Source organism: Betta splendens, chromosome 19 (assembly GCF_900634795.4).
Source record: "Betta splendens chromosome 19, fBetSpl5.4, whole genome shotgun sequence".
Lineage (NCBI taxonomy): Eukaryota > Metazoa > Chordata > Actinopteri > Anabantiformes > Osphronemidae > Betta > Betta splendens.
This window is the reverse complement of record NC_040898.2, coordinates 7,773,964-7,800,040: the sequence shown is the minus strand read 5'-3', so window position 1 is coordinate 7,800,040 and position 26,077 is coordinate 7,773,964. Positions and strand designations below refer to the sequence as shown.

The following is a 26,077-nucleotide window of genomic DNA, read 5'->3' as shown; positions in this document are numbered from 1 at the left end:
GAGACATGAGGAGAGAAAACAGGCCTCAGGTCAAACTGGAACCAAAGGAGGATTCAGGACACAGAGAAACAGATGGAATGAGAAAAGAGAGTTTGTGTCCATCAGAGGAGAAGCAACGTGAGGGAGCCTCCCAGGAAAGAATCCCTCCAGCAGATAAATCAACATGGAAAAGCAGCAACAGCTTCAGCTGATGGATGAATGTGACCAGGATCTTCAGCCTGAGAGAAGTAGGAACAGCTGAGCCCAGCTGGGAGTCACTCATGTCACACTGATGGACACTTACAGCAAAGCAGGATGAAGAGAAAGAGCAGCTGGAAACTGGGTCAGAACACGCTTCTGACATGATTCAACTGAGTCAGAGGAAAGTGAATCAGAAACACTCTGAACCAGACGTGGTGAGATTTTATTACATTATTATTTCAGTATATACAGATGTGGAGGTTCATCATGTGACTCTGAATCTATTATGACTCATGTTACATCATGATGATTGTTATAATATAATCACAGTTCAAAGTAATAGACATTTCTATATTGTGATTATAACGTGATTATTTATTGTTAAAGGTAAATAAAGAACTTTAATGTGAGGCTGATCCGCTCTCTTCTACTAGAGGGACAGAAAATGATCAGAAACATTCAATCAACAGTTTTCATTCAACAATCATCTGTGAACATCTGGAAGCTTCTCACTCATTCAGCTCAGTGATTCTTCTCTGATATCACAGTTTGTCACACGTTGAACTGAAACATCCTGATATTCACTGGAAATCAACTTCACAACAAGTCATCAACATTTGATCCTGGAATAATCAGAGCTTCATCTTTAAAGGACGGAGGAGGAAGAAGTTCACAGGGAATAATTTAGAACTGGTTCAGAAAGAAACTGGTTTAATACATGAATCTGAAAATGAGACAGACATGAACAGACTGAACTATGTTCAACAGTGACAATGTTTCTCTGACAGGATCAAACTCTCACTACGACACATCAAACAGAGACACTGAGGAACCAGGAGAACAGAACATGAACCCAAACCCAGGATAAAGAGGTTCAGTGAATGTGGTGTTGAAGGTGTGAAGGTGGATCAGTTTGTCAGAGGAGACTCTGTAGAAGGACAGAGAACCAGCAGGACAGTCCACATACACTGATACTCTGTGAGACACAGAGGAGGAGATGAGTGTTACCATGTTATTGTGTTTGACAGAGTAACCATCATCAGAGCAGAACAGACTCCAGGAATGATCATTGAATCCAAACCAACAGTCTTTACTGTTTCCTTTCCTTCTGATTCCTCTGTAACTCACTGATATATGAACTCTTCCTCTCCATTTAACCTCCCAATAACAGCGACCAGTCAGACCACTACTACACAGCAGCTGAGAACACTGGTCAAATCTGTCTGGATGATCAGGATATGACTGATCCTCCTTCACACGTGTCACCTTCCTGTTGTTGTCAGACAGTTGTAGTTCTCTGTTCACTGTGTTTGTGTCGATGGTGAGTTGACAGAAATCTGATGGAGAGAACAAGACACAATCCAGCTGCAGTTATTGATCTCATCAGTTGATGACTTATGACAGTTTGAAGATGGTTGAATGTTGCTGATCTCAGTACAAACACACTTACACTTGCTCAGACCTGGTCTCAACCATTGGACTCCACCAGGCTCCACCCTGAAAGGAGGAGGGGGTCAGAGACATGCAGACATGGACATTACATGGATCTCTCACACACACTGTTGTAGGATTGTGTTCAGATGGAGGCTTGTATGTAGGGATGGACATTCAGCAACAACTAAGGAGTTGGATCCTAATCTTGGAATCTACGGAGCAGGAGGTGACGTGAAGAAAAGCTTTGATTTCAATTTTGGTGTCAGACACCTGCTTCCAGTCTCACTCTGTCACCACCAAACTAAAGTGACACCACAGGAAGCAAAGTGTGAATGTGTTTATTATCACACACTCCAAGGTTGGGTTCTAAGTTCATAAAGCTCCACATCCCTACTTGCTGCTCCATCAGACACTGTGTGTAGTTGTGTCCATACCTGAGAGTGTCCAGTCTCCAGTGTGGATCCTTGACTCCAGCAGACAGCAGCTCCACTCCTGAGTCTCCTGGATGATTGTAGCTCAGGTCCAGCTCTCTCAGATGGGAGGGGTTGGAGCTCAGAGCTGAGGCCAGAGAGACACAAGCTTCCTCTGAGAGCAGACAGCCTGACAGCCTGAACACACACAATGTTAAAGCACACTTACATACTACAGTTTGGATCAGAGGCACATTTGATCATCTACAGTGAAGAGAAACACTCAGAACTGTTTAATAGGCTCCTGCTTGAAATGTGATCTGACACTGATAAACCTGGTGAACAACCAACAAAACAAAGATGCAGAAGTTGAAATCATTTCACGTCTCATTTAATATATGTGATTAAAGAGTGACTAAAGAGTAAAACTCTTCTGAAAGATGAAGATGTGGGTTAAGATGAAAATGAAACTATTCAGTGTCTCATGGTTTCGTCATGACTTTCTCTCAGATTTTTCAACAACTTTTCTTCTTTATTGTGATTCATTGGTTTGTTCCATGTTGTCTTGATGGAGACAGAACCAACAACATGATCCTGACTGAAATGTTCCTGTCTAAACTCTGATAAACACCAGTGAACTTCAGGCTTCGTCACCAGCAGAGAACAGAGACACTGACTCCACACATGCTTTAGTGTGGACCAAAGTGTCTCCATAGGATCCAAGCTGTCAGTGACCTTTGACCTTCTCCACTCCTCTGGAACAGCTGTGCTTCCTACTGCAGGTGATGGTGGTTCTGTGATGCTGCTAGGATTCATTTCCTCTTCTCTGCTCCTCCTCCAATCAAACATCATCCACTGTCTGTGGTGTTTGATGATCATTAATGAGCTTCACTCAACTATTTAGTTCTGTGTCCTGTTCTGAAACTGCTGCTGATTCTCTCCTTCTTCTATTTGCTCCAAGCAGATTTTCTGTAGCTGCTTACGATTATAAGATTCTTCATTTAGTCTCAGTCAGTCTCAATTACTTCCTTCCTTTCAGTCATTGAACAGTTGAATGTAATTAGTCCTGAAGGTGATTTGACCTCATAATAAACCTGCTACAGTTCACATAAGTTCACACAGAACTAAAACATGGAGTCTGACCTCAGAGTCTCCAGTCGACAGTGACGACTTTCCAGAAAACCACACAGATGCTTCACTCCTGAATCCAGAAGGTTGTTGTTACTCAGGTCCAGTTGTGTCAGATGTGACGGGTTGGATTTCAGAGCTGAGACCAGAGAATCACAGGTGATCTCTGACAAACTGCAGAGACTCAATCTGAATAAAAAATAAAACACATGGATTAAAGCAATAATAATTAGTCAGATTTGTCCTGATCACTGATGTTTAGTCTAAAATGAGCAGAGTGAGAGTTTTTTTTTTAAACGTCATATTTTTAATGGATTCTACCCCAACTACAACTAAACCAGTGGTGGACAAACCTGGTTCTCAATGGCCACTGCCAACTGACACACCTGATGAAGGTGATCAGCAGGTAGAGTTGGAAACCAGCAGGGACCCGGCCCTCGAGGACCAGGAATGCCCACCCCTGCATTAAAGCATGTTACTCTGTCCCTCTGAGCTGATCTCATCTGGTGGCAGCGTACACCACGTTCGGCTCCAGCTCTCCCCTGGGCGCTGATCTGTGCTTTCTTGGCTTTGTCTGGAAACTTAGGGCTGCGCAGTTCAGGTCATTGGAGCCCAGATTCTCGCTTCCTTTTGGTTGTGCTTCCTCAGTCACAGCTGTCTGAAGCTTCCGGACTTTAATCGATAGAGCAATAATGACCACAAAGAGAAGAACACACAGACCAACGAGGATCATACTTGTCATGTCTGTCTCTGTGTAATTGTTTTTTTTAGTTTTAGATTCCACATCTTTCTCAAGTTGATCAAGTTGACCTTTCAGCAAAAAATGAGGTAAAATAATGTGACACATATTGTTTTCAATAGAAATATAAGTGTCTTAATAGTTTGGCTAACATGTAATACATTATATTGTAAATATAAAAGCATTTGATGTACTATAACTGCTCTCTTAACTTGAACTATTAAATATGTTGCATTGGCAATAACTGTATGCACATCTATGTAAAATCCACAGAAATACAGCCCAGAGTCTGAGGCATTCACTGCTTTTTTTTTTTTTTGTGTATGCTGGAGGGTGGGGGGGGGGTTAAGGGGTGCAACCAGCTGCTGAAACCAAGCAAATCTGTTAAGTAAACAATCGGAGCAAAAAAAATAAATAAATAAATAAAAATAAATAAATAAGAAGCATGGATGTACCTTAGGCTAACACATTCATAACTAAACAATTTTTGTACTGTGGTTTACCTTGGAGATTAATACTAATACCAATAATAGTGCTAAGGTATGTGCACATACTAATACAAACATATACATACAATATACATACATATGTGCATTATTATACATATCCCATACTACTTAATAAAAGTCATGACATACAACACCACAAATTCCATATTCACACATTATTCATATTGGTAGTGATAAGTATCAATAATACTTACAGTTGGATTTGGAAAGTGTCCCACTACAAGGTTAGTAAGGCTGTAGCTTAACATTATTCACCCAAAGGGTGAGGCAGACGTTGGTGCATGAACAATGCCACTTGTGGAAGCCAGGGTGATGTGAGGGGCTCCGCCACTACGCCCATCCAGCAAGCAGAGGAAGGAATCCCAGCAGCCAGGGAGCCCACACACCTTCAGTTCCAGGAGGGCAGGTGTTGCAACCCAAGACGCCCACACAGAGCCCCCCAGGCAGAGCTGCAGCAGCCACAGAGACAGCACCCGAGGCCAGAGTGGGCCACCGGGGGTCAACGCTGTCCCCCCAATGAGAACCAGGGGCAAACACTCCCCCCGGCGGGAGGGTCTGCCTGAAAGAGTAGAGCCCGAGGACCCACGGTCCGTAGGGAGCCCGCCAGAAGATGCCCCCGCGCCCAGAGTGGGGCCCGCCCCCAGTCCACCACCCCCACATGGGCGGAGCGGGGCCTACCCCATCGGCCCGACCTCATCCCCTGGCGCTACAGCGGCCTGCAGCACAAGGCCAGCAATTGGTGGGGTCAGCAGAAAAGAGACCACCCAGGCAGACGATCATCGTACCCCGGGCGAAAAACCGGACCCCCCACACTTCAACCGCACCACACGCATACCAACTCACACAAACACAGACGCATACACCCACCCACATGTGCAACACACATCATCACATCAACACACACACACACACCATAGACTCTCTCACAACAAACTAATCAATCATACGTGAACCAATGCACTCTCAGATACATTCTCGCACCCACACCATTCGCTTGATCACATTCGTGGGGAGGGTAGGTCTCCGGCCTGCCGTCCATGTGGCCCCAGGCAGGGACCGCAGCTCCTCCCGAGCCCCGACCAACCCCCCCAACCCGGGGGAGGCAGAGGGCAGTAGAAAAAGGTACCCCAGAACCCTGCAACCCAGCTTGGACGTGAGTGTGTGGAACTAAAGTGCACTGAAGGTGGGCGACACCTCCAGGAGCACAACCGCTGGCTGACGGTGTGTCCCCCGGACAGTGCCCCCCCTCGCCCTAAATGTCTTTTTGCAGTTAAAACTGGGTGGTGATCTCTCCATCAGGGCCAGTGGCCGAGGCCACAACTGGCCTCAGCCCCAGGCCCCAGTGAAAGAGCCCACCCCCGGCCCTAAATGTATGTGTACAGTATGTAGCTAAGTATGAGGAACTTTGGGAGATACCCAATTCTCCGGGGGGTCCAGCAGACAGAGCCATCAATGGGAAGGCTCCGTCTACTGCCCCCCCCGGAAGGAGCCCCCAGATTCCTGGACAAGTGTGTATGACTAATGCAATTAAAACTTCAGAGCATCCCACTTGGAAGGGACGGAACCACTTCCCAGTAGCCCCGGTCCCTCCATCAGCAGGACGCCCCTTGCAGAGAAGTGGATGAATGCGGAGAAATGTAGTTGGGAAGCAGAGCGCCAGGGTCCGCAGAGCCAGGTTCCCGACTGGCTCTGCTACCTATCCCACCACACCCCGCAACCCCCAGCCAGGAAGGGACAGCCAAGACCCAGGGACCGCAGTACTACTGCCCAGGCGCCACACGCAGCACAGCCAGAGCCATCCTCGCCCTTCTTTCACACTTACCCATTCTCTTGCTCAAGTATGCCCATGCTCGCCCCGTGTAGTGCTACACTCAAACCCACACACATACTCTGCGGTTGTGCATTGAGGGCCAGCCTCCGCCCAGGGCCCAATGAAGGTTCTAGCCTGAGTAGTCCGCGAACCCCCCCTGCAACAGGCCCGAGCAGTTACCAGAGGGCGTCGGACCGCTAGGGCAGGCAGCGCCCCACCCGAGAAGGGGGAGCGACACCCCTCCGGGCACAGGCAGGCACCCCCAGAGGGAGTCCACCGGACACAGGTCACCCAGGTCTCCACCCCCAGGTCCGCCCTCGCACACCGGCAGGGAGGCCCGCCTCCGGCTCCCCGGAGACATGCACACGCCAACCCTCAAAATGGTCCCACCCCGGCACAGGGCCGCCGGTCTCAGCAGCCACCACACCCCCGCCGCAGGGGACCCATGCGGCCAGCCCAGAGTCCACCAACCTGTTGTCCCGGTTCCTTAGGCAGGCAGGCACCACCAACCACTAGTCACCCCCCCACCACTGTGCCAGACATGACGCAGCCCCGAGCCCCACGCATCCTTACCTGGAAATGGAATCAATCAGAGTATAGTTTTGGTCATTGATTTGATGAAGCAGACAATGTGTCTAAGGTGGTATAATCTAACAAGCTGTTCAGGTATTGAGTAATGCTTAATTTTTTTTTAGTTTTCCAGTTCATGAGGATGATTTTCTTTGCGACACAGAGGGCAGAAAGAAGTGTGTGTGATGAGTTTGTCTCTAGATCAAGCCCACTTAGATCTCCTAGAAGACAAAGTGCAGGGGCTGCTGGGATTGGACAGCTTAACTGGGTTGACAGGTGTTCACATACTCCATACGCCAAAATTGCTGCACAGGTGAACATGACCAGAATGCCAGTAGGAATCTTTCTGCTGTGTTATCTGTACAGTGAGGGCAAATATTTGAGTTTGTGAGACCCATTTGGAACATCCTTTGTCCTGTATAGTGAGTTCTATGAAGAATTTTGTATTGTATTAGTTGTAAATTTGTATTTTTTGTCATTCTGAATAAATTAGAACATATGTTATTCCAGAACGTGTAATTAGTGGCGATATTGAGATCAGCTTCCCATTTAGAGATCGGAACGCTCACTGTCTGGTCTACATTGGAAATTAAGATATAGATTTTGGATACTGTCCTTTTCCCTGATATATCAATAAATCGCTCTATTACTGGTGGTGGTTGCATGTGGATGGCAGTATTCTTACTTTTTGCATTAAGTATTGACTTTAGTTGTTGGTATTCTAAGAAATTGGCACTAGTGATTTCATAGTGAGACACTAGTTCTTCAAAAGAGGTAAACTTGTCTCTTGTGAAAACATGTTTCAGATGTGTTATCCCTTTGATATGCCAAGTTGGAAAGTGTATTGCCTTTTTGTTTTGTATGATGTCTGGATTGTTCCAGAGAGGTGTGTTTTGGCAAAGAGTAAGCGAAGACCCATTAATTTTAAGAAACTCCCACCAGGCTTGCAGAGATGCTTTTATGCTAATGTTCTGGTAACAACTATGATGTTTGATTTTGGTGCTGATAAAGGGCAGATCTGCAACTTTAATATTTCCACAAAATGTTTGTTCAATGTCTATCCAGGAGGAGTCTGCTGGCATGGGTTTTATCCATTTGTGGACATGGTTCAGTCTATTGGCAAGAAAATAGTGGTGGAAGTTAGGTAGTTCTAGGCCGCCGCAGCGTCTGGATTTTTGAAGAGTTTTTAAACTAATTTGTGGTGGCTTGGTTTTCCACAAAAACTGTGAGATGTAGGAGTCTAATGTCTTAAACCACGCCTGGGCTGGCTGAGTTGGAATCATTGAGAATATGTAATTAATTTTTGGCAGGATCATCATTTTTATGGTGGCAATTCTTCCCATAAGTGAAATGGGTAAGGACTGCCATCTTTTGAGGTTGGCTTCTATTTGTTTTAATAATGGATTGTAGTTTAGATCAATAAGCTCTGATAGCCTAGACGACAATTCAATGCCCAAGTATTTAATGTTCCCTGAATAGAGTGTGGTAGAGGAGATGTTAGTCACCTTAAGGTTAAGTGGTAGCACTATAGATTTGGTCCAGTTAATAGATTTCATCTATGAGGCTGATAGTTGTAGGAAGAGACGTCTGTGGCTCCAAGAGAAACAGTAACACATCGTCAGCATATAAACTTATTTTATGATTTACTGATTTGGTCGATATTCCAGTAATTCCTTCATGCTGTCTTATTGCTGCGGCTAGAGGTTCAATAAATATTGCAAATAGTGATGGGGACAGTGGGCAGCCCTGTCTTGTCCCTCTATGCAGATTAAACCTTGGTGAAATCTGGTTGTTTGTTCTGACTGCAGCGTTTGCTGAGTTGTATAATATTTGGATCCAGTCTATGAATGTTTCCCCAATGCCGAATTTGTGCAGAGTGGCTAAAAGAAACTTCCAGTTTACTCTATCAAAAGCTTTTTCTGCATCTAAGGAGACGATGGCTGACTCTAGTTCATGGATGGTGACATAATCAATTAAATTAATTAGTCTGTTCATATTGTTTGTTGACTGTCTACCTTTAATGAAGCCTGTTTGATCAGAGTGAATTATATATGGAGTGATTTTTTCTAATCTTCTAGCAAGTGCTTACACACTATTTTAGATCTACATTTATTAGTGAAATTGGTCTATAACTCGATGGGAGTGTAGGGTCTTTTCCTGGTTTTTGGAGCAGGCTTATGAAGGCAGAATTCATATTTGTGGGTAATGAATGTTGTTGTTTAATTTCAGCTAACATTTTGTAAAAGCTGGGTGCCAGCATGGACCAGAACTCTTTATAAAATTCAGTTGGGAATCCATCTGGTCCTGGAGCTTTTTTATTGGGCATCTCCTGCAGAGCTTCATGTAGTTCTGCCAAAGATAACAATGAGTCTAGAGTTGTAGATTGTTCTTAATTTAGCTTTGGCAGTTCTAGTTTATTCAGAAACGCCTCTATGGCTGAGGTGGGTGGATCTATTTGGGACGTATATAACTCTTGGTAAAAGTTTTTAAAGGTATCATTTATTTCATGGGGATCACGAGTAATGTTGCCTTCCTTATTAGTTCTCCCAGTGTAATTGGTCTATCTGAAACTGAGTTTTGCAATCAATTATATTATTTAATTTTAGCTTTAGATTCTTTAGGTCTTCTAGGACATCATTGGTTGGAGAGGCTGCATATTTAATCTCTAGAGATTTTATTTTTTGCTCTAATTCTAATTCAAGTAACATGTCCTTTTTTTTCTTGTGTGATGAATATGAAATAATTCTACCGCGCATAACTGCCTTCCCAGTCTCCCAAAGAACACAGGGTGAGATTTCCGGTGTATCGTTGATTTCTATAAAGGTTTTCCATTCTCTCCTGACATAACTGATGAATTCTTGATCATTGAGTAATGATGTATTAAACCTCCAATTCCTGGTTGATAGTGTGGCTGTCTTAATCAACGAAATGGACATTGGTGCATGATCACTGATTGTGATAGAGTGAATATTGGTGTCAGAGACATCTTGTAAGACTGAGTTATTTACTAAAATATAATCTATACGGGAGTGAGAGTGGTGAACTGGTGAGAAAAAGGTATATTCCCTGGATGTAGGATGAAGAGAACGCCATGTGTCACAGAGACCAAAGTCATCCATGTACTGTTTTAAGGTCTGTACTGATTGCCAGTTCCTGTTGCTCACAGCTTTGCTTAGCCTGTCCAACTCTGGGTTAAATACTAAATTAAAGTCCCCTCCTACTATAAGTTTGGAACCAGAGTGAGCAGACAGTGATGTGAAGAAGCTGTGAAAGAAAGAGGGGTCGTCAGCATTAGGGCCATACACATTAGCTATGCAATATTCAATGTTTCATATCAAGATATTAATGATTATATATCTCCCTTCTGGATCTACAATGGTATCGTTATGCGTAAAGTTAATCTTTTTATTTATCAGGATGGCGACCCCTCTTTGTTTAGAATTGTAACCGGCTAAGTAAGCATGTGGGAACTCTGCTGATGCCAGAGTGTAATTTATAATTTTGGGAATATGAGTTTCCTATAGTAAAACAATGTCTGCTTGTAGGGTTTTCAAATGGTTAAATATTTTAAATCGTTTCTCCTTCATATTGATTCCACGTACATTCCAAGTGACAATCTTCAGTGGTGTCATATCTTACCTGACTGCTGTGGATCACTAGTCTTGTGTGTATGTAGTGTGACAGACTTTAGGTGTGTGGCTAACCTTAAGTACCTGTGTATTCTGAGTTGTGTGTTATCTATGTATGTGCACGTGTTTCCCCTGTGCAGTAGATGTTTGTGTGTGGCTGCTGGAGGGCTACATAGCTGGCTGACTATGTGGAAGAAGAATAGAGAAAAGAAGGATGTAGACAGTGTGGAGTGAAAGTAGGTGAAGGAAAAAGAGTAAAGGGAAGGAAAATTAAAGTGAAAGGAAAGTGAGTGATTACGTATGGTGAGCGCTTTGCAAAGTGAGTGAGTGAGTGACATTAGAATGACAATAAACATTTACATGAAACATCTGCGAGAGAACGAGTTTGAATACTGGATGTAAAGTTATAACACATAGTTGCATTGCATCTATTATTTTTTTTAACAAACCTTATACATTAAACCATTGTTTTTACATACCACCTGCTAGTACAGCCACGGAGTTGCTTCCCGGTCCCGGTAGAGCTCTCCGTTGATGTACAGTTTGTCGACGTTGATGACAGCCCTGCAGCCTTCTGCCATGAACCTCTTACGGAACAGTCGGCGGCGGCGGTCGAGGATCTCCTTGGGGAACTGGTCGTTGACGCTGTAGTCGGTTCCCTTCAGCTGTCTGCCCCGGCTCTTAACCAGTTCCTTCTGCTTAAAGTCATGAAACTTGGCAACGATGGGTCGGGGGCGCTGGCCATCCGGTCGTCTTCCTCCAAGTCTATGCGAACGGTGGAACGCCATCTTGTCGACAACTTCCACTGGAATCTTCATCTGTTGTTTAATGAAGTTTTTAATTGTGGTTTCAGTGTTTTCCTCTGCCTGTTCTGGAATCCCCGAGAACACCAGGTTGTCCCTCATGCTGCGGGCCTGCAGATCGATGATAGATACCTTCTTTTATTTTTTTATTTTCGGCCACTAGCTGAGCCACATCCTCCGTCAGGGACTGCACCGTTCCTTTCAGGGCCTCGTTCTCGGTGGCGAGAGAAATCACCTGCTGCTGGCTAAATTCCAGGGAGCCGCGGAGGGCCATAAACTCTTTGTGGAGGAGTTCCACTAGCGCCAGACGTGCGTCGAAGCTTGATATTTTTTTCTCGATTGACTCCAGGATGTCCGTGATGTTTTTATCCGCCGAGCTAGCTCCAGGTGACTCAGGTGAGTCAGACGGACGGGAACGCTTGTTGGGAGCCGTCTCCTTTTTCCCCATTACCAGACGCTCGAAGCACTCGTCGATATACTCGAAACTTTCTTCGGTGTTATCCAGAATGGTAGGGTGGTTGATTATTTTCCGTAAAATAAGGTTTCTCGTGCTGTTCTCGCAGAGTCTCGCGTTCTCTCACAGCATCGCGTCTCTCCCTCCTCACCTTGTGTTTGTGTTGTTGTGTCGTCATGATCTCAGCTTCTACACATTATCCACATGTCAGCACAGCATTCATACACCTGTTCATGTCAGCAATGATTCACAAGCTGCTTCTGAAACCAGTAGAAAACCAGACGTGTTGGATCAAAGACTTCATCTGGTTCCTTTCATTCATCGTCTTCTCTCTAAATCTGAACTATTCTGTGTCGTCTGATGGAAAATGTTCAGACTAATGTTTGGATCAAACTCCAAACTGACCATTATTGATGAAGTGAATCATCTTTAGAACTGATCCCAGTCAGATGGATGTTCTCTCCTCTGGTCCTACATGAAACCTAGAACCTTCTGTAGCAACATGTCTGCAGCCTCATATTCATGCTCCTGTTTCCTGCTTGTGTCTCTACAAAGTGACATCATTGTCTGACAGGAAGCATCACACACAGGTTGAAGTGCGGCCTGTTGATGGAGACGAAAAAACGCCACTAAAGATTCTTCAAACATGTGGAGACATGATTTACTCTGAGTCTCTGCTGCTGAGTCACATTTAAAGAAAAAGACGTCACAAACTTCTATTCATGAGCTTCATAGACTTTATAGAATCATAACACACTGTCAATCATTCCTGCAGGTTTCTGACACATATGAGTCTCTTTTTACAGTTTCTTCAGTGAAGATGTTTGAAGTGATGAGCTGAAAAACATGAACCAGGAAAAAAACTGACCTCAGAGTCTCCAGTCGACAGTGAGGACTCTCCAGTCCAGCACACAGAACCTCCACTGAGTCCTGCAGGTTGTTGTGACTCAGATCCAGATGTGTCAGATGTGACGGGTTGGACCTCAGAGCTGAGGCCACAACTTCACAGTGAGTCTCTGTGAGTCCACAGCCAGAAAGTCTGTGATGACAGAAAATATAAAGTCTATAAATGTGAAGTGACTTCATGAATGTTGATGCTGAAGCAGCTGTAGCTCAGTTGGTCTCATCCATCACAAAGTGTGAAGCTCTGTTGGTTCCACCTGATCCTAGAGATTAGAACCAAAGTGTGTCTGGACAGAACCAGAAGAACCAACGACAGATCATAGAAACATGTTGCAGACGCTTCATTCACTGAAAGAAATCATCAACCATCAGCTGTCATCACATGTTAACTATTCAAAAGCTTTTAGCAGAAACTCACAACAATTCACAACTAACAGTTTCTCTGTTGGATTTGACTTAAAGCTCAATGAGGCAAAGAAAGACAGAAGATCCTGTTCAGTAACTTTACAGCTGCTTTGATCTGGTCCTCAACAAAGACGTTTTCTAGGAACCAGTAGTTGATGTTTTCACTCTGAACTTTTAGATTCTGTGTGAAGTGTTTCTCTTTAACACTGAGGCTTCAGCTTCATGTTGCTGTAGAATATTAATGATCACATTAACGTTGGACTTACTGAGCCTTTCTGCAGTTCCTCACGGCTGGAATCAGTCTCCATCGTCCCTCCTCTGATGTGTTGTACTCGTTCAGGTCTAACTCATCCAGAACCTCCTCTGACATCTGAAGCATGTAGGCCAGAGCTGAGCACTGGATCAAGGAGAGTCTCTCTGATCTATTCTCTGACTTCAAGAACTCTTGGATCTGCTGATGGACTGAATGGTTGTTCATCTCCATCAGACAGTGGAAGATGTTGATGCTTCTGTCTGGAGAGATTTCATCACTGTCAATCTGTTTCAAGTTGTAGATGATTCTCTGGATGGTTTCTGGACTGTTCTCTGTGTGACCCAGCAAACCTCCTAAGATTCTCTGGTTGGACTCCAGACAGAGGCCATGAAGGAAGCGAACAAACAGGTCCAGGTGGCCACTTGGACTCTGGAGGGATTTAAACATGATTCTACTCAGGACATCATGCAGAGAGGAGAGAGTTGAAGGATAAACAAACAACTGTTTTGTTTTTTTAAGGATAGATTCTGTGTGTTTACAGTCTTTCAGAAACTCCCCCAGTCTTTTCATCTTCCCGTTGGTGTAACAGAGCATCATGTGAACAGCAGCCAGAAACTCCTGAACGCTCAGATGAACAAAGCTGAACATCTTGTCCTTGGTTTTCCTCCCTTGCTCCTGTTTGAAGATCTCTGTGAACACTCCTGAACACACTGAGGCTCCTCTGACATTGATGCCGCTCTCTTTCAGATCTTCCTCATAGAAGATCATGTTTCCCTTTAGCAGCTGCTTAAAAGCCAGTTTAGCCAATGACTTGATGTAGTTGCTGCTCTGTTCTGGTCCGTACTTGTCTTTAGTCCGATCCATCTGAAACCCCAGGAACTCTGCGTACATCTCCGTCAGGGTCTTGGGAAGCTCTCCTCCCTCTCTGGTTTTCAGCAGATCCTCCAGAACCGTAGCAGTGATCCAACAGAAGACTGGGATGTGGCACATGATGTGGAGGCTTCGTGACATCTTGATGTGGGACATGATTGTGTCGCTCTGCTCCTCATCTGTGAATCTCTTCCTGAAGTACTCCTCCTTCTGTTGGTCAGTGAACCCTCTGACCTCCGTCACCACCTCAACAAAGTCTCCATGAATCTGATTGGCTGCTGCAGGTCGTGTGGTGATCCAGATGCGAGCAGAGCGTAGTAGTTCTCCTCTGATGAGGTTTGTCAGCAGCTCATCCACTGAGGTGGACTCTGTGACGTCACGTTGACACGTCTCCTTCTCACTGGTGCTACAGTCCAGTTGGAGGCGACTCTCGTCCAGTCCATCAAACACAAACAGAAGTTTGAAGCTGCTCTTGTCATAGTTGCTGTTTCCTGATGACTGTAGATGTGTAAAGATGTAATTCAGAGCCTCCAGGCTGATGGACTCAGTTTCTGGGATACATTCATGAATGAGCTCTGACAAACTAAACTTCTGTCCCTTCAGTGGATTCAGCCGACGGAGAGTGAAGGGGAAAATAAGATGCACGTCTTGATTGGACCTTTGTTGGGTCCAGTCCAACACAAACTTGTTCACAAGGACTGTTTTTCCAATCCCAGCGATTCCATTGGTCAACACTGTTCTGATGCGTCTGTATTCACCAGGGGGATGTTTGAACAGGTCACTGGGCTTCACTGGCTCCTCTGCTGATCTTTGTTTCTGCTGTGTCGTCTCAACCTGTTGGACCTCATGCTGTGTGTTGATGTGTGAATCCGGCCCAGCTGTGATGTACAGCTCTGTGTAGATGTCATCCAGACGTTGGTCGTCTTCTGACCAGCCTGGTTTCACACACACAAACTGGTCTTGGAGGTTTGATTGAAGCATCTGCTGGTAATATGTGATGGGCTGTGGCTCTGGTACTGGAACCATTGGATCTGGGTCTAACAAAACACAAAGAAGACAAAGTCTGAGGAGTCAACAAATGTTTGGTTCACTGATTCAAGTCGTTGTGTTAATGAACATAATGAAACAGCCTGAAACACTAGAACTAGTGAAGAGAAGACATTTGCTCTATCTGATTATTAAATTCTTATTAAAGTCTCTGATGTTAAATGTTGAGATAAATCCTCTTACTCTGCAGACAGTCAGCCAGCTCCTCCTGCTTCATCCTCCTCAGGAAGTTCACTGTGATCTTCAGAAACGCGTCTCTGCTGCTCCTCCTCTGCTCTTCATCCTCACCATCCAACTCCTCCTCATCCTCCCTCTGACTCTCTAAGCATTCTGGGTAATCTGGACTTAGAACCTTCTGAATCTTCTTCAGCTCCTTCTTCACAAACGTGACAATGTTTTCCTCCAGCAGCTGGAACATAAACTAAATTAATGACCTGATCCAACTAAATGGAGCCAAACATCAGATCCATGTTGGACACACTGAGAACCACTGGTCTAAAAAGTGCAGCATGGAGATGAATGAACACAACAGATGAACAGTAGTAGTTGTACATGTACAGACCATAAATATGGAGTCCAGGTGTGTTTGGTGCTGCTGGACAGACTGAGCACTGGGAACCTCTGAGCTCTGCTGGTCCACTCTGTGGAGGAACCATGAAGAACGAGTCCACACAGAGACACACACAAGGTAAAGGCCCATAAAGTGATGTTGGATGTGAGCAATGAGTCAGAGACTCCCTGTAGTGGTGAAGGTTTACTTTCAGTCAGTTGCTTCAGTCTCAGCTCTAAACAAAATATATCTCTGCCTCCCTCACTGAACAAGGCTGAAGTAGTGGAACCAGGAGTCTGCTGGGATCAGACTGGTTGTACTGGGCAGCTCCCAGTGGGAATATGTTGAACTAGAAACATTTAACTACTTCCTACATTCATTCATTGTTGGATGTCGGCTCTGGTGCCGACACTGGGGACAAACAGTCGTCTCCACTGCATCAACATCACAACTAAAGTCTCCAGTAGTAACTTCAATGTACTGCTGCAAGTGAAGAAGCTTCAAGACATTTGACCAAAACCTTCATGTAGAGACGTCAATAAACAGATTTGATCAGAGATGATCAGCTGCTTCCTTTGACGTCAGCACTTCATTAGAAGAAGAGCAGCCCCTGAGACCCTCTACAGGATCAGAGCTTTAGCTACTGCTGGATGGAGATTTGATCAATGATCAGAGTGAAGAAAGCGTCTCCTTCACAGTTTACATCAGATTGTTCAGAGTGATTCAAAGTAACAACAACTCACTGTGACTTTGATACAGGCTGGTCTTTGAAATGAATGGAAATATCCTTTGACTGGTCGCTCTTGAAGGACACACAGCTGGGTCCAGGTCCAGGTCCAGCAGATCCTTGTCTCTGATGGGACCTAATAGAAAAACACCTACGTGATGTAACACCTACATCGGAAGAACATGAACATGCTGTTAATTCATGCAGTCAGTTTATAAGATCATAGAATAAACTAACAAAGATTCATATCAGTGAGTTTGGATCAGTTCTTACTTTGTGTCTGAGGCTCCAGGTTCAGGACTGAATAATGGAGGCTCACATCTGGACCATTCACTCTTCATAGACACACATCTGGATCCTGGAGACTCTTCTCCATCCTCTTCCTCCACACAAACACTCATCTTCTGAAAAAGCGTTCAGTCAATAGTTTTACGACAAAGGAACAGTGTTGTAATAATGTTTTGGTAATGGATTATTCCAAAATGATGCAGTAAAACAGTATGGTATTTGCTGTATTAGTAGTCAATGAAGTACTAGGTAGTACTGTGAAGGAACAGTGTTCTAATAATTTGAGGAACTCATTTTGTCATATTTCACGCCATGTCTTGTTGTCACGCCATGTCTTGTTGCCACATCCTGTTTTATTTTGTTAACTTCCTGTTTACCCAGTCGTCACCCTCCGGTTCCCAGTATCCACACCTGTTACCAATCAGTAATCAGTACCAGTATATAGCCTCACCACTCACAGACCCCAGTTGCCAGATTGTCGTGTTTCTTCAGTGTTGCGAGTTTCATTAGTGTCCCGTGTTTCCCGTGTTTCGTGTTCCTGTGTTGCCTTGAGTATCCTGCCTGACCCTGGACTAACTACTGACCGTGAGTTTGTTTCATCCCTGCCTGTACTTTTGCTGTGCCTACTTGTGTACCGAACCTTGCCTGGACATTTAATCAGAGATTGCCTGCTCCTTTGCTTACTGCTTATTGAACTCTTCCGTGTATGACCTGGACCGTCTGACCGTGCCTTGGAAAATAAACCTCTTTTTGATCATAATCCTGCCTCCGTGCTGTGCATGTGGGTCCGCCGCCTGCCCGAGTCCTGACAGAACAATCTGGCCAAACTTGGACCCAGCCAGCACTTAGCCTCCGGTCAGGTCAGTGACTGTTTTTTCTTGTTTTTTTACGGCGAATATTACTCTCCCGCGGAAGTATGGAGTTCACCTGCGCCGAGCTACCCAGCGACCTACGTGATTATTTCAAGATCCTCGCGGAGGATTACCGACGGGCTAGTAACCCGGAGGACCAGCGCAGCGCCGTGGAGGTGGCGATATTGACGCTGGAGGACGATGACACCGCGTTAGATCACCCCAGTGTTCGTCGCCTCTATGAGCGACTGTGCGCGAAGTTTGATGAGTTAAGCGACGCGCTCTGCACCACGCCAGCGCCGGTCGCACCGCCGATGGTTTCGGTTTCCTCCTCCCCGCCCCGTCGGATCGTCGTGCCTGCACCAACCTGCCCAGCTCCATGGTTGTTCCCCTGGGAGGATTTCCTGCTCTCACGCGGTCTCCAGCCCAGCCGCGCGCTGTTCAGTCTCCAGCCCAGCCGCGCGCTGTTCAGTCTCCAGCCCAGCCGCGCGCTGTTCAGTCTCCAGCCCAGCCGCGCGCTGTTCAGTCTCCAGCCCAGCCGCGCGCTGTTCAGTCTCCAGCCCAGCCGCGCGCTGTTCAGTCTCCAGCCCAGCCGCGCGCTGTTCAGTCTCCAGCCCAGCCGCGCGCTGTTCAGTCTCCAGCCCAGCCGCGCGCTGTTCAGTCTCCAGCTCAGTCGTGCTTTGCCCAGTCTCCAGCTCAGTCGTGCTTTGCCCAGTCTCCAGCTCAGTCGTGCTTTGCCCAGTCTCCAGCTCAGTCGTGCTTTGCCCAGTCTCCAGCTCAGTCGTGCTTTTGCCCCAGTCTCCAGCTCAGTCGTGCTTTGCCCAGTCTCCAGCTCAGTCGTGCTTTGCCCAGTCTCCAGCTCAGTCGTGCTTTGCCCAGTCTCCAGCTCAGTCGTGCTTTGCCCAGTCTCCAGCTCAGTCGTGCTTTGCCCAGTCTCCAGCTCAGTCGTGCTTTGCCCAGTCTCCAGCTCAGTCGTGCTTTGCCCAGTCTCCAGCTCAGTCGTGCTTTGCCCAGTCTCCAGCTCAGTCGTGTTTTGCCCAGTCCCCAGCTCAGTCGTGTTTTGCCCAGTCCCCAGCTCAGCCGTGTTTTGCCCAGTCCCCAGCTCAGCCGTGTTTTGCCCAGTCCCCAGCTCAGCCGTGTTTTGCCCAGTCCCCAGCTCAGCCGTGTTTTGCCCAGTCCCCAGCTCAGCCGTGTTTTGCCCAGTCCCCAGCTCAGCCGTGGTTTTGCCCAGTCCCCAGCTCAGCCGTGTTTTGCCAGTCCCCAGCTCAGCCGTGTTTGTTATGTTTTTGTGCCCAGTCCCCAGCTCAGCCGTGTTTTGCCCAGTCCCCAGCTCAGCCGTGTTTTGCCCAGTCCCCAGCTCAGCCGTGTTTTGCCCAGTCCCCCAGCTCAAGCCGTGTTTTGCCCAGTCCCCCAGCTCAGCCGTGTTTTGCCCAGTCCCCCAGCTCAGCGTGTTTTGCCCAGTCCCCAGCTCAGCCGTGTTTTTGCCCAGTCCCCAGCTCAGCCGTGTTTTGCCCAGTCCCCAGCTCAGCCGTGTTTTGCCCAGTCCCCAGCTCAGCCGTGTTTTGCCCAGTCCCCAGCTCAGCCGTGTTTTGCCCAGTCCCCAGCTCAGCCGTGTTTTGCCCAGTCCCCAGCTCAGCCGTGTTTTGCCCAGTCCCCAGCTCAGCCGTGTGTTGCCCAGTCCCCAGCTCAGCCGTGTGTTGCCCAGTCCCCAGCTCAGCCGTGTGTTGCCCAGTCCCCAGCTCAGCCGTGTGTTGCCCAGTCCCCAGCTCAGCCGTGCTCCGCTCAGGCTCCAGTCGCCGTTCAGCCTCGCCATGCTCATGCTCTAGTGCAGCCCTGTCATCTCCAGGCCCCAGTCCAGTCGAGCCCAGTCCAGTCGAGCCCAGTTCAGGCCTCAGTCCAGTCGAGCCCAGTCCAGTCGAGCCCAGTCCAGTCGAGCCCAGTTCAGGTCTCAGTCCAGTCGAGCCCAGTCCGGGCTCTAGCCCCGCTCCAGTCGAGCCCAGTCCGGGCTCTAGCCCCGCTCCAGTCGAGCCCAGTCCAGTCGAGCCCAGTCCAGTCGAGCCCAGTCCAGCCGAGCCCAGTCCAGATCCGTGTTCAGTTGAGTCACGTTCAGGCTCCCGTTCAGTCCGGTCACGCTCAGGTCCAGTCGAGTCACGTCCCAGTCCAGTCCAGTCACGCTCAGTCCTTGTCCCAGTCAGAGGGCACCGTCCGTCTGACGACTGTTGGTCCCACCCAGTCAGGCCCGACGTCTCCTCCGTCGAGCTCGGCGGCTGTAAGCAGTCATGCCGGCTCCGGAGGGGACGCCGTCCCAGTTCCCGTCGGCCATGTTGCGGCCGTTCCCGTCGGCCATGTTACGGCCGTTCCTGTCGGCCATGTTGCGGCCGTTCCAGTCCCTGTCCCTGTTCCTGTTCCTGTCGGCCGTGTTGAGGCCGTTCCTGTCGGCCATGTTGCGGCCGTTCCAGTCCCCGTTCCTGTTCCTGTCGGCCAAGTAGAGGTCGTTCCTGTTCCTGTCGGCCAAGTAGAGGTCGTTCCTGTTCCTGTCGGCCAAGTAGAGGTCGTTCCTGTTCCTGTCGGCCAAGTAGAGGTCGTTCCTGTTCCTGTCGGCCATGTTGCGGCCGTTCCAGTCCCTGTCGGCCATGTTGCGGCCGTTCCAGTCCCTGTCGGCCATGTTGCGGCCGTTCCAGTCCCTGTCGGCCATGTTGCGGCCGTTCCAGTTCCTGTTCCCGTCCCCGTCGGCCAAGTTGAGGGCGTTCCCGTCGGCCAAGTTGAGGGCGTTCCCGCCTCTGGTCTCGTTCCCGTCGGCCCGGTAGCGGTCGTTCCAGTCCCCGTTCCTGTCGGCCCGGTAGCGCTCGTTCCAGTCCCTGTCACCCTCGGAGCCGCAGCGCCCGCCGGCCTCCAGGAGGAGGCAGCGCCAGCCGCAGTTCCTGCGCACCTCCAGGAGGAGGTCGCGCCAGCCGCAGTTCCTGCGCACCTCCAGGAGGGGGTCGCGCCAGCCGCAGTCCCGGCGGACCTCCAGGAGGGGGTCGCGCCAGCCGCAGTCCCGGCGGACCTCCAGGAGGGGGTCGCGCTCGTCATTGTTCCTGCCGACCTCCAGGAGGGGGTCGCGCTCGTCATTGTTCCTGCCGACCTCCAGGAGGGGGTCGTTCCTGTCGCAGCTCCGGCCGCACCGGCATCGGTTCCTGGCGGCCCGGCTCCGGCCGCACCGGCATCGGTTCCTGGCGGCCCGGCTCCGGCCGCACCTGCATCGGTTCCTGGCGGCCCGGCTCCGGCCGCACCGGCATCGGTTCCTGGCGGCCCGGCTCCGGCCGCACCGGCATCGGTTCCTGGCGGCCCGGCTCCGGCCGCACCTGCATCGGTTCCTGGCGGCCCGGCTCCGGCCGCACCTACACCTGTCTCTCGTCGCGGTGGTCCAAGGAGGACGCCGCTGGTTCCTGTCTCTCGTCGCGGTGGTCCAAGGAGGACGCCGCTGGTTCCTGTCCCTCGTCGCGGTGGTCCAAGGAGGACGCCGCTGGTTCCTGTCTCTCGTCGCGGTGGTCCAAGGAGGACGCCGCTGGTTCCTGCCTCGTCCTTGGCTCGGCTGTCGGACTGGTGGCCTCGCCCTCGGCGCATCCTGCTGCTTGGATGGCGCTGCCTCCTGCGGCGCCGTCCGCCTCGACTCCTCAGCCTCCTGGATCAGCGTCCGCCAGGAGGACATCGCCGTTGGGGGGGATCCCCGTGGACGCTGGCCCAGCCCAAGGGCACTGGGTGTGCCCCTCTGCCTCAGCGGCGGCTGGGCAGGATCTCGCCGCGCCTTCACCCTCCGTGAAGGAATCCCTGATCTTCGTGTCTTCCCCGTTCATGGACCTTGGTTTTGCCGTGTGGACTCGTGTTTTGGCCCTCCCCCGGTCCTCCCTCCACCCACCCTGCTCGTGTGCCTTGAGGGGTAGGGATTCGGTCCCTCCGCCTGGGACCACCCTCCGCCCGCCCTGGTTCGGGGGGGGGGCTTCCGTGGGCGCCGTGGAAGGCGCCATGGGGGGGGGTACTGTCATGTTTCACGCCATGTCTTGTTGTCACGCCATGTCTTGTTGTCACGCCACATCCTGTTTTATTTTGTTAACTTCCTGTTTACCCAGTCGTCACCCTCCGGTTCCCAGTATCCACACCTGTTACCAATCAGTAATCAGTACCAGTATATAGCCTCACCACTCACAGACCCCAGTTGCCAGATTGTCGTGTTTCTTCACTGTTGCGAGTTTCATTAGTGTCCCGTGTTTCCCGTGTTTCGTGTTCCTGTGTTGCCTTGAGTATCCTGCCTGACCCTGGACTAACTACTGACCGTGAGTTTGTTTCATCCCTGCCTGTACTTTTGCTGTGCCTACTTGTGTACCGAACCTTGCCTGGACATTTAATCAGAGATTGCCTGCTCCCTTGCTTACTGCTTATTGAACTCCTCCGTGTATGACCTGGACCGTCTGACCGTGCCTTGGAAAATAAACCTCTTTTTGATCATAATCCTGCCTCCGTGCTGTGCATGTGGGTCCGCCGCCTGCCCGAGTCCTGACACATTTCATTCAAAGGCAAGTTTAAGAATAGAGGCCAGTTGTGTTTTATACATTTCATCAGTGAATATTTCCAAACGTACACAGTAAATTCCATAATTTCTGATATTTTGCAGTTTACAGTATTTTTTGTTAGGACGTTAGGTCTAATATCATCTCCCTTGTTCACTAGGTGCTTCTCTAAGATGGAAACACTGTTACCGTAAGTATCGCACGAATCGCGCACTTCAACAAAATCGACGGTTCATTTGACCGCAGTGACAAACAACAACCAGAGCCTGAACACGAACTCCTCACATCCGGTTCTTGTCAGTGTTCGTTTTACAGCAGTGGATCGTGTCTTTTCTTCCTCTACATTAACAAACAGACTCAGTAACAATAACGTTGTTAAACACTCACCTCCTCAACGTTTCTTCCTCTTCCTTCTGGTGTTTATTTAACTTTTTCTCCGTCTGCTCTGTTCTCGCAAAATGGAGAACTCACTGGAGACGGTTCGGTTTCGGTTCGGGTTCGCTCCTGGATCACGTGATCACTGAGGCTCCGCCCCCTCTCTGTTTATATGGCATGGAAGCAGCAATGCTACAGGATGACAGAGATCCAAACTATCAGACGTTTCCAACATGTTACATTCTGTTCTTAGTAACTTAGCTGCTGCTGGGACTAATTTAATGAAACTGTAATGTTCAAGTCAACGTTTTCTTATTTACCTAAAAGATGATGTTTTATGTTCAATCAGAGCAAAGAAGAAGGATTTTCAACCAAGCGTTTGTCTGGCTGTTCCACTATTTCATGTTTACATTAGTTACAGTATCAGATAACGAGTTGAGCAGGGTATTGATACTGTAAAATAAAAGATTATACAATAAGTAAATACACGTTATGAGTTCAATGAGCTGTGAGAAAGTGTCTTCATAGATTGTGTACAGCTGCAGAAGGCAGCAGAGGTCATGGTTCCTTCTTAGAAGGTTTGAATGAGTCCATCCTTCGACTGGACCCTTTGACTGATGCTCTTCTTCTTTAGGAGACAATCAGCTGATCCAGGTTTGCCCTGTTCTTGTTCCTGAAATGCTTCAGAAACAGGAAGGACATTGTTTGTAGGAGTGCAGCTCCATCACAGAGGGAAGAAGCAGAGGAGGAGTTCAACCTGTTCACTGATGTGTTAAACTGACTGTCTGTTTGTCGTCCATGTGAAGTTCTACTACTAGTGTGTGTTTCAGAACCAGATGTACAGGGATGGATGGAAAGGTAGAATCAAGCTGCTGAACCTGCACTGTCTGTGCTGCCTTTTGATATGTTTTAATTATGTCTGCACATAAATACTTATCGTAAGTAAAATAACTGTGTTACGGTCACTTTAAGTGATTTCAGGCATTGAGGAGCTTCACATCAAGGCCATGAGTGACACAGTGAAGTTAGACAAAGACATTATTCCACATTTTCTGCAGGGTTTTAGCTCCAGTCTTCATTAGTGTGATCATGACTCTGTGAACACTTACGGTCCGTGCATTAAGTGCAATTCATTATTCATGTGTAAAATGAAAATTGAATAACGTATTTTTATGCTGTGTTTCGTTTCCGTAAATCGGTAAAACACATTTGCGATATACTGATTTACTCATTCTCTTTTTCTCCACTTTCAAAACGAAATAAGAAAAAGGGAAACCGGGGGCGGGGCCAGTCGCCGGACTTTCACAATAAAACGCCAAAGAGCATTTGAAGCGCAACATCGGCAAATATTTGTAACTCTTGAAGGATTGCGGTCGTGTTTTGACACATAATGAGACCCACATTGTTAACATTAATCAACGTAACAATTGTTTATTTAAATCATTTATTTAACCAAGTGCTGACAACTGTCGATTACGTTAGGACACATGGCATTTGTTAAAGGAATGACAGGTCAGTCAGCTCGCCACCGTCACTTACAGAATCACCTGCCAACAAAGCTAAGTTTTCTGTGCATCCTGCTTCATTAGACTGCAGCGATATCACGACCTTGTCGACACCTGATGCGGAAGAATTTAGCGCATCTGCGGTTTTACGGTGATTTTCAGTTTATGATGAGACTGAAATCGCGTCCTCCTGCTTGGCCGGTTGATGCTCTTATGCCCAGGAAGACGCTCTAATGTTGTGCCGATCTTTGCAAGTATTCTAAACAGTGATTTATTACAGTTTATTGTGGCTGTTTACACATGCTCTATCATTGGACTTCCTGTCTCAGAGCCTGCTTTACCTGCAGAATAACAGCCACTCAACCTGCCTCACTAACTGAACTCATTGTGAGCCATGACTGCCCTAATGTGCATCGCATCAACTTTGTGAGGCAGATTCTGTGGCAAAGTGTGTGTGATCAGATGATCCGTCACACAACATCAAGGTGTTACTGTATGTACAGAGCAGATGAGTGAAAGGATCTTTTTATTTTCCACCACCTACCTTAGGTATTGGTTTAGTAGTCATCATACCTGAGAGACTGGTTCTACATAAACTGCGCTGCATGGTGAGCTGCAGTTTGCCTACCAGCCTGGCATAGGAGTAGAGGACGCCATCATCTACCTCCTCCATCGTTCCCTGGCCCACTTTGAGAAGCCCAGCAGCACTGAGTGCCTTTAATAGCATACTCTTAAGGGACAAATTGGAGTCAGCTGGTGTGGACAATTACCTGACAGAGTGGATACTGAACTTGTTAGAGTGCGATGACTGTCACTATAGACGATCTCTCTGTACATACGTCACTGACTGTTCTGCATGTTGAATAAAGGGACACCCCCCCTCCTTGACCTCTCGGCGGTGAGAAGCGAAGCGAGTGGAGCGATGCAAAACTGAGACAAGAGATTGTGTCCATGTGTCTTATTAGCTAGAGGCTAATATATGTGTCAGGGATGTCTACTTCGGCTGGAGCAACAGGAGAGAGTTCCCGGGCGGCAAGAGAGACAACCGCTGCGAGAGAGCCAACAGAACTACCTCACAAACCGTGCCCAGTTTGTGAGGGTCCAGGACTGGTGTCAGCAGAACCACCTTCTAATCAATGCAGGGAAGACCAAGGAGATGGACTTGTGGATGTGGACTTCCACAGATGTCAGTCTACACCCCCTCCTCCAGTGAACATTCAGGGAATGAACATCCAGACAGTACCTGGTTATTCACTTTAACAACAAACTAGACTGGACTAACAACACAGACGCACTGTACAAGAAGGGTCAGAGCAGACTCTACATACTAAGAAGGCTGAGGTCGTTTGAAGTAAAGGGGACACTCCTGAGGACTTTCTATGACTCTGTGGTGTCATCAGCCATCCTGTACAGTGTGGTCTGCTGGAGCAGCAGCATCACAGAGAGGGAGAGGAAGAAGGTGCATAAGGTCATTAAGAAGTCCAGCTCTGTCCTGGGCTGCACTCTGGAGTCAGTGAGAGACGTGGGAGACAGAAGGGTTCTGGCAAAATTCACATCCATGCTGGACCACAAGTCCCACCCACTGCAGGACACACTGTCTGCCCTGGAGAGCAGATTCAGACATGACATGACAGACTGATCCGCCCTCACTGTGGGAACGAGAGATTCCGCAGGTCTTTCCTTCCTGCTTCTGTCAGACTTTATAATGAACACTTATAACATGGTGCACATTTCTACCACACTGCCACACACACGCTACATCTCCAGAGCAATTGCACCAGTCACTTTAATATCTCACTCACTTTGTTTGGTGCAGTCACCTTACCTCATTGTTATATGTACATGATGTTGATAATCTGTGGAGTTCTAAGTTCTAATTTCTTATAATTATTATTGTGTTATTTCTTCTGTATATATGTCTATATGTCTCTGTGCTGTTGCAACTTGGTAATTTCCCCATCGCGGGACAATAAAGGTATTCTATCTATCTATCTACCTTGCATTGAATATCTTATGTGCATGTTCCTATGATAGTATGTCATGTCTTAGTCTTTTTTAGGTTTTATTTTGAAGCGCTTCTTGTCTCACCC

At 47.8% G+C, this 26,077-nt stretch overlaps 2 protein-coding genes across 4 annotated transcripts in view; both read right to left on the bottom strand.

Annotated features, from left to right (window-relative positions):
* LOC114846394 (NACHT, LRR and PYD domains-containing protein 12-like) overlaps positions 1–26,077 on the bottom strand; it is an 89,491-nt gene that overhangs the window by 42,008 nt on the left and 21,406 nt on the right. The gene's annotated exons all lie outside the window — the stretch shown is intronic.
* Positions 385–14,253, bottom strand: LOC129603433 (NACHT, LRR and PYD domains-containing protein 12-like). Its single transcript, XM_055504630.1, has 6 exons — positions 13,264–14,253; positions 12,535–12,704; positions 3,168–3,341; positions 2,049–2,222; positions 1,631–1,677; positions 385–1,517 (listed from the first exon to the last, which is right to left on the bottom strand). Exons 1-6 carry the CDS (start codon positions 14,251–14,253, stop codon positions 982–984), a joined length of 2,091 nt encoding a protein of 696 aa, XP_055360605.1. The 3' UTR covers positions 385–981.

Coding starts and splice junctions, on each gene's coding strand:
- LOC129603433 (XM_055504630.1), bottom strand. CDS start 14,253: ATGTCCCACATCAAGATGTCACGAAGCCTCCACATCATGTGCCACATC. Junction 12,705..13,263: donor GATGGAGACTGATTCCAGCC/GTGAGGAACTGC, acceptor TGTCATCACAGA/CTTTCTGGCTGTGGACTCAC. Junction 1,518..1,630: donor GAGACCAGGTCTGAGCAAGT/GTAAGTGTGTTT, acceptor TCTCTCCATCAG/ATTTCTGTCAACTCACCATC.